We start from the raw sequence: 8,030 nt of genomic DNA, 5'->3' as shown, positions 1-8,030 counted from the left end.
CACAGCACAGCTCACAGACTCACAGGTCAAAAAGCTTCCCAATTAGAAATATGCTGTAGGAACACCCTTCCAAGTAACATGATCATCATCCATCATAATTAAATGATCCTAAGAATCAGAGACAGACTAGTAATTTACTGCACATTTATCCAGGCATTCACTGGGGTCAATAGCTAATCTCTCACTGGAGGAGGGATTACCCCATTGCATAAAACTCTCCCTGCCAGAATACAGGCAATCATCTGTGGAGCAGAGAGGAAAATCAGCTTCCCAGGTTCTTCCATACAGCTGCTGAGAGTCCTGTGGGTGAAAGAAAACTCATGAACTTTTGCCCACCCATCAGAGCAGAGGGAGGCAATGCCAGGGGCAGCATGACCACAGCACTGTGTCCCCACTGGGGCAGCTGCTGGTAACCTCTACAGACCTGCCCTCTCCAGAGGCACGCTGAGAAGCTGCAGCAGGCTTAGAGGAAGGTGAAGGAAACCAGCAAAAAACGAGAAAAGGCTCACAGGAAAAGGTATTGAATGTTCAGTGGATGTAAGTTTTACCATGATTAAAACAAGGCATTAAAATGTTCTCACTGTGGAGAGGTAAGAGCATTTGGTGAGGAGGGAGATAAGCAGAGGGAGTCAGGAGATGGAGGAGGAAGCAGGACAGCAATAGTTCTGCTCTGGCAGCCAGGTGAGATTGAAGGTCTCTGGAGACCATTGCTGAGCTGGGTTTCTCCCTGCCCCACACAAAAGGACAGATAAGGGTGGCTGGTGGCAAGGCTTTCCTCTAGTGTGATGGCAACTGCATACACAGGTGCATTCAACAAGAGCAAATATTCAACCTAAAGCAATGCACTCTGCTCTTCCCAGCTGGGTATAGCAGTGCACAATGGCTCCAGGCAGAGCACCCTCAGTGCAGAATGGGTATCCAAATAGTACTGAACAGGCAAACGCTTCTAATCCCATTTGCTTTACAAAATTGGCACCAAAACACCAGTGGGTGGGTTACCATGCAGAGCAGAGCCAAAATTCTGGTTGAGTTCCTGTCGAAAAGGTTACTGAGAAAGACAGGCATAAGAGCACACCAAGGGTATTTACAGCTCCACCTGTCTGCGTACAGACTTCTCTTGGGCAGATACCGAAGACCTGTAATGCCCCAAATAACAGAAATATTGCATCCATATAACACAGCTTTTAAAGGATGGCATGTGTGTGGGAGCAGACTTTGAAGCCAGCTGCTGCTTTATTGGCTTGTTCATTGTTAACCAAATGAATGAACGTGTCTGGGGGTGAATAGAGGGTGCCAAGTTTCAAAGGGTAACTTAACTTGGCTCAGTGCAATGAAGTGTGTTGTCACAACAGGAGTACCGTGTCTACCATCCACGATAGGAGAGGAAAATGCTGAAGAAGATTCGGAAGGCACTCAGAGTTCGTAGCAGCACTGGGAGGGTGCTGCTGGCAGAAGCACTGGGGACGTTCATCCTCATGGTAAGAGGAGATGGGTCCAGATGAGTGTGTGTGTGTTTGTGCACGTGCATTTAATATAGCAATTTCTAAGGTCAGTGGTTTCCTTCCTCATCCTCAGGGTTGCTCAGTGGCTGGTTGCTACTGCTTAACCCTCTGCTTTAGTGGGGTGGCAGTTTCCCATCAGGTAGACCATTTTCCAAAAGCCTTCTGGAGCTAAAAAGTAATGCAGGGAGTGGGAGGTGGGTGCTGGGAAACAGTGAAGCTGGTGGGACAGAATTATAGTATCACAGAATCATTTAGGTTAGGAAAGACCTTTAAGAGTTCAACCATTAACCCAGCACTGCCAAGCCTACCACTAAACTATGTCCCTAAACGCCACATCTACATGTCTTTTAAATGCCTCCAGGGTATTATATATACTATAATATCCATATAAAATATAAATATAATATGTATGTGATATATATACCTCCATTAATTTCCTGGCCAGGCTGTTCAAGTGTTTGACAACCCTGCTGGAGAAAAAAATTTTCCTAATATCCAATCTCTCAATCCCCTCTGGTACAACTTAAGGCTGTTTCCTCTTCTGTCACTTGTTACTCAGGAGAAGAGACTGACCTCCACCTGGCTACACCCTCCTTTCAGGTCGTTGTAGAGAGTAATAAGGTCATGCCTGAGCCACCTTTTTCCCAGCTGAACAACCCCAGCTCCCTCAGCCACCCTTTATCAGACCTGTGCTCCCGACCCTCCCCAGCTTCACTGCCCTTCTCTGGACATGTCATTGTTTCAGTTCTATTCTAGGAGAAAACTGAGGAAGAGCTTGGGAATGAAATCAAAGAGTAGTGTCTTTGTACCAAACACCCTGAAAGATCCCATACAGTGAACTGAGGCTTTCCTTCCTGCTGTGCCAGAGGCAATGGTATGGTTGGTGGGTCCTGAACAAGTTTGGGGAGCAGACCATGACTACTCTCTCACTGACAGCTGCTGTGAAATGAAAACAGCATCCATGCGTCTTCCTCTCTCGGTGTTGCCAGGGTAATGAACTTTCTGGAGAAATTCTCCTCAGCCACAACCCACCAGTAGGAAATGTAATTACCGGGTGTGAAACATGCCAGGATTTCACTTTTGGTTTTCTTGTTGCCAATTGAATAGCGATTATGCAAATAATATATAAACTGACCCCTTGCCTGAGGGATCTGTTTCACAAAGTAAGTGAGTTTGAGATCCTGAAATATTTGGGGGAGAGGGTAAGGAAGGTTGTGCAGTCAGAATTGATCCCTGGTGGGGATGAAGTACTCCCTGGGACCAGACTGGGTTGGACCAACAGCAGAATGAGATCCTCCCTCTGAAAAGGTCCAGTGTCTGTCTGTGCCAGCTTACTACACCTGGACTTAGCTTGGGCTGAGATGCTTTGGACTGGACAGAGGCTGGTATGGAAAGGCTGGGAATAACCCAAGTAACTTGTACTAGGAGATTTGCACGGGAGCAAGATAAGATTTGTGTAAGTTTAAGGACCTTTTGACAAAGCTGTCTGTACAAGTAAAGATACTCATTTTCAGGGGCAACAACTGACTGTGCAGAGGATGGTAGCTTTTTATCACATCATATTGCACCCCCAGCTCCTTCAAGTTCACTCCTAGGTAGTTTTGCATCCAGAGTAAGTCAGGGTACAGACATCTGTGAAGCCTCAGAAGCAGCATAGCAAACTATTTTCCAAAAGGAAATGGGTTTCCATTCGCTCTGTTACTTGGTGTAGAAATTCCCAGGTGATAAAGAATAATTTAAGGTTGTTCTGCCATGGTTGTCTCTGGAAAGTAGTATGAGGTAGAGTTTTCTCAGCACTCTGACAGTCCAAGGCAGATTTTGTGGCCTGTAGCTCACATTGCCTCTTCCCTCACTGATCCATGTGAGGGAGTACAGTAAAAGGAATGCATTGCACATGAATGCCCAACAAGGGCTAATGACAAGTACCCAACTCTTCAGCAGCATCCTGGCCCACAGTGCAACTGGGAATGTGCTGGATGCATCTCCAGGATGCCTGGATGGTTGCTATTTGGGCAATAGCACTTACCCTCTGGGCCTCTCACTTTAATAGACAGGCAGCAGGACTAAACAGCACAAGGACTAGGGAAGAAGGCCAAAAAAAAGGGTATTTGGGGACTGAGAGGATACATGAAGAGAACAGAGGTTTGGATCTGTGCTGAAAACCAGATTCTGTGGTCTGTCTTGTGTTTTTTTCAGGACAGCACTGCTCATGCAGAGTCAAGTCTCCTGCCTTGTCTCCCTCTCTCTGCACCCCTGCGTACTCTCCTGCAAAACCTGTGCCTTAGGCACTTTTCCTTCTCTTGGATCTGGCTTTAGAAAATTCTGAGATGAATATGCAGACTTTGTATAAGGGCTTTGCAGATGCTGAGGGACATGATAAACTGCTTTTGGCGGCTTTTGCTAAACCAGACTGAAAAAGGCTCACATTGTGCAGGCTGTAGCTCTGTGCACAGCACAGGCTGTGGTCTATGTATATGAGAGACATAAGAAGAACATCCCTGGGGAACAGGGGATTTGGGAGTTGTCTGAAAGCATTGAGAGGAATGAGATGCATGGGGTAAAATTTGGGTCCAAGCAGAGCACCCAGAAAGATCGCGGTTAAAACAGTACAGGTCAGAGCACAAGTCTAGATGCTGGACAACATACCGACTTTCTTGGTTTTGAAAGATATGTCATCCTGCTTAAACATTGGTGAAGTTCAAGGAACAGGGTGTACTTTCCAAACCCTAAGTGGTTTGTAAGGCAGAAACCTTACAGGAGGCTTTGTCGTTCTCCAGATTTCAGTGCAAGAGCATTCAAAGAACTGATTTTTCCAACGCCTTACCATATTAAAAAAGTGACAGAACTTATGTTCAGGACAGAGCAATTTCTAGAATATGTCTTTTCTTGCTGGAGAGTGTTTACTTTTAATGTTTTAACTGTCTCTCCTTTACTCACTAAAAAAATATCGAAACTTTGGCAGTTTTCAAACTGAAAGACTATGTGCTGAATGGAAAAGTCAAACCAGAATTTCCTTTCTTGTCTTTGGCTGGAATGTTACCAAAATTACAGTCAAGCTTGGCAAATAGCTGTATGCTGCCCAAACTGCAATTTTAGTCAATAAATTGCACACCAGGAAAAGAAAGCCAGTAGGAATTTGCTCATTTTCCTCTCATCCATCTTGGTCATTGTCTTCCAGTGGTCCCCTGTTGGTGCTCCTGTCTCATGTCCCTGGTTTCAGGCCCAGACATCTGTGCTGTGGCTGTGTGAATGATCCTCATCGAGCCCCAGCTCTTGGTGTGTGTCTTTGGGGTTTGTCTTCCCATACCAAACCATAACAAGAGTGGCTGATTTGATGGGTACTAATGTGCAATATTCCAGGTATCGCTTCAGTTTTTGCAGGGTAAGGTCATTCTGTGTCCTCTGGCCATGGGCACCACAGAAACTTCCTGTCTTTGGGAATTTATTACTATTTCAGAAAAAGCAGCAGAGAAGCTCAGTCTACCACAGCAACAACAATACTTTTAAACACGCCTTTCTCTCTTTCTTTCTATGCAGGTTTTTGGTTTATCTGCTGTGGCACAAGTGATATTGGGAAAAGGACTCACTGGTCACTATCTAAGTGTCAATATGGCATTTGGCATTGGCGTTACTTTGGGCATCCATGCAGCTGGAGGAATATCTGGTGAGCAGGACATTCGAGCATGGGACATACCCACGTCCCATAAAGGCCACAAGCACTGGGGACAGCAGCAGTGGGCTGTGGAGGGGCAGATGACAGCATGGCAAGATGGAGCAATGCCCTCAACCAAAAGAAGGCAGACCTAGGGTCCTCAAGCAAGAAGAGCAGAGTAGGTCTGGTGACCATGATCAGGGTCAGCTTTGTGACCTAAACAACACAGCCCAAACTGAGGGAAGGGGCAGGTCAGAGGCCAAGCCAAGGAGTCGAAGTGGCATGGCACAGTCAGAAGCAAAGGACATGGCAGGCACAGCACACCTGCAGTATGCTGACCCCAAACTTGTGTTCTCAGCTATGATGGGACAAGTGTGACAGGGAGAGTGGCAGGGGTTTGCCCTTCCCTCCTGTTGCAGAGCCGGGTTTCAGCAGTTCACTTGTTAGGCAGGTGGGATATGCCATCATGGCCCAAGGAGACAGACAGGGAGCTCCCAAAACACGCTGCTGATATCACCCATGGGGAACTAAATAATTCATTGGGAAGGAGAGCTTATTGCTGGTGTCACAAAAAAGAACATTATACAAATTTTCTCCTCATCCACACTCAATGTGCACATGCCCTGCTTGAACTTAGGAGGAGTGTTTCAGGGCCATGGGGTGGCATCCCTCACATGACAGAACACTATCTTTGCCTTGTGCTATTTTTGTGTTCATTTGCACCAAGAGATGAGATTAAGGGCTCTAATGGGCAGAAAATTAAAGCAACTCTTTGCTCCTGAACTGTTAGAGCAGAGAGATTTCCAAGCGTGAGACTGTTTTGGAAAGCAAAAATTTTCCATGAGAGCAGTGAGCTCCTGGTTTCCTTGTCCTTTTGGTGCTGCTGGAGACATCCTTGGGAAAGCAGGCTGAGGAAAGTAGGTTCTGGCAGTTCCAAGTGACTTTTGAGAAGGAGCTGAACTGCTGAGGGCAGAAAGAAGGGATCTCAGGTTGGACAGGAACCGTGTCCAGCCTGGCCTTGAATGTTTCCAGGAATGGCTCATCTAAACCAGTTGCATAAGGGCTGAGGCCACTTCCTTTTTCTGTGATTTTGCAGGAGGTCACCTGAATGCTGCTATTACCATCATGGAGTGGATTTTAGGAAACATTAACTGGAGACAGCTCATAGCTTACCTGATTGGCCAGTTCCTGGGCTCCTTTATGGCAGCAGCCACCGTCTTTGGCCTCTACTATGGTACTGTTTTGTCTTTTATCAGAAGGGTTGCTGTGGACATCATTTCATTCAACTCACATTGTTAAAATATGTCTTTTTACAGTACCCAGCATGATTTCTGGGTGAGGAGGGCAAGGCTTGTGAGACACTTCACAGCTCAAGGTCAAAATAGGTCTCAGATACATCTGGGAATGATATGCAGTTCCTGGATAATATAGCTTCTTTTGCTCAGGGCATTCCCATTTTTAAATCCTGTCCTCAACTGAAGGGCAGTAGCTGCATGGTGTCAGCATTTTGTTTCTAGGTCTGCAGGTGCTTGAGTTGTATGAACTATCATGTATTAGGTACAGTTGGAACTTCTGGGGACTCTGCTGGTCTGTGGAAAACAGGATCACAGAGACCTCGGAGGTTTTGAATTGTAAGCAGAGAACCCACAAACTGCTGTCTCCAGCATGTCTCAAGTCTCTGAGGGGCAGAGGGTTGGAGGCCTTCCGTGCATCCAGATTGCCCTAAGCTGCTGGAGCAGGGACCGCCAGTAATCACAAAGAAGAAATTGCAGGCCAAAGTCTGTGGGTAACAGATATCAGTGAGATCATGCCCTGTGAGGAGCGTGTGACCTCCATCGTATCTTCCATTGTCTCTCTTCTCCTTGGTGTTTGTGCTGGCTGCATTGTGTGGACTTGTGCATGTGCCTTGTGGGATGAATTCTCTGCTAAGTTCCATAACTTCCACTTCTCCTAGATGCTCTGTACTACTACACCAATGGGAACTTCACAGTGACAGGACCAACTGCCACGGCTTTGATCTTCTCCACTTATCCGTCCCCCAATGTATCCTTGCTGGGGGCCTTCTTTACAGAGGTCAGTAGGAATGGCTGTGGGGTGCCTGGAGAAGGTGGGAGGTAACAGGAGCTACTGCAGGTCTGCTACAGGGTACCCACAGGGTAATGTCTGCAGGAGGCTCTGCAGCTTGGCTGAAGTGCCCTCTGGCTGCCTTCCCTGCATGCAGCACCAGCCATGGGAAGAGAGAAGCTGAGCTGTATCAGCAACCATCTCCTACAGGTTCTGGGCAGTTTCCTGAACTGTTCTTTCCCTTTTTGATGCTACACCCACTCCATGCCCCTGGACAGCTGTGCTGACTGTCCCTGCCCAGGACAGAGAGTCTGGGACTGTCTTCACATGAGCACAGCGTGGATTGAACCTCTACAGTTTGAATAGTCCAGTTGGGACTGTGTACAACTGATTCCCAGCACACTATTCAGATGCCCCAAAATAGGAAAGCAGTGTGTGAAGCTCTGAGACACTGAAGAGTCAAGATTCACTTTCAGTGCAAATCTTAGGAAGCCTGGGATTTTGTTTCTGAGCTGACAAAACTCTTGCCTGGGCATGGTGAAGACAGTGAGAGTGGGAAGAGCCTACAGGTGGGGAGCTGATCACTCAGCCTCCTGTGGATCAGGCAGTGTCCTTGCTGCACAAGAAAGCAAATTACAGTGACAGTACATTGCCAAGAGCTGCAGGATTCCTGCTTTTGCTGGCATCTCTGCAAGCAGTCCAATACAGTCAGCTGTATTTTCCGAAGCAGAGACAGAAGTCATCACCTCTCTACAAACTATGGTTCCTGATGTCCTGGGCACTGCAGACCTACAAATGCCATCTATGTACTG

The 8,030-nt window shown here is 46.9% G+C and overlaps 1 protein-coding gene across 1 annotated transcript in view; it reads left to right on the top strand.

Annotated features, from left to right (window-relative positions):
- Positions 1 to 474: 474 nt before the first annotated feature.
- Positions 475 to 8,030, top strand: part of LOC139684846 (aquaporin-7-like) — a 10,458-nt gene continuing 2,902 nt past the window's right edge. Inside the window, exons 1-5 of the mRNA XM_071581192.1 lie at positions 475 to 517; positions 1,353 to 1,478; positions 5,040 to 5,166; positions 6,251 to 6,388; positions 7,109 to 7,227. Of these exons, the coding sequence (XP_071437293.1) occupies positions 1,389 to 1,478; positions 5,040 to 5,166; positions 6,251 to 6,388; positions 7,109 to 7,227 (474 nt within the window). The 5' untranslated portion in view covers positions 475 to 517; positions 1,353 to 1,388. The remainder of the gene's footprint in view (positions 518 to 1,352; positions 1,479 to 5,039; positions 5,167 to 6,250; positions 6,389 to 7,108; positions 7,228 to 8,030) is intronic.

The sequence above is a fragment of the Pithys albifrons genome, chromosome Z, assembly GCF_047495875.1.
Source record: "Pithys albifrons albifrons isolate INPA30051 chromosome Z, PitAlb_v1, whole genome shotgun sequence".
NCBI lineage: Eukaryota > Metazoa > Chordata > Aves > Passeriformes > Thamnophilidae > Pithys > Pithys albifrons.
Note: the sequence above shows the minus strand (reverse complement) of the source record. Positions and strands in the feature narration are given on the sequence as shown.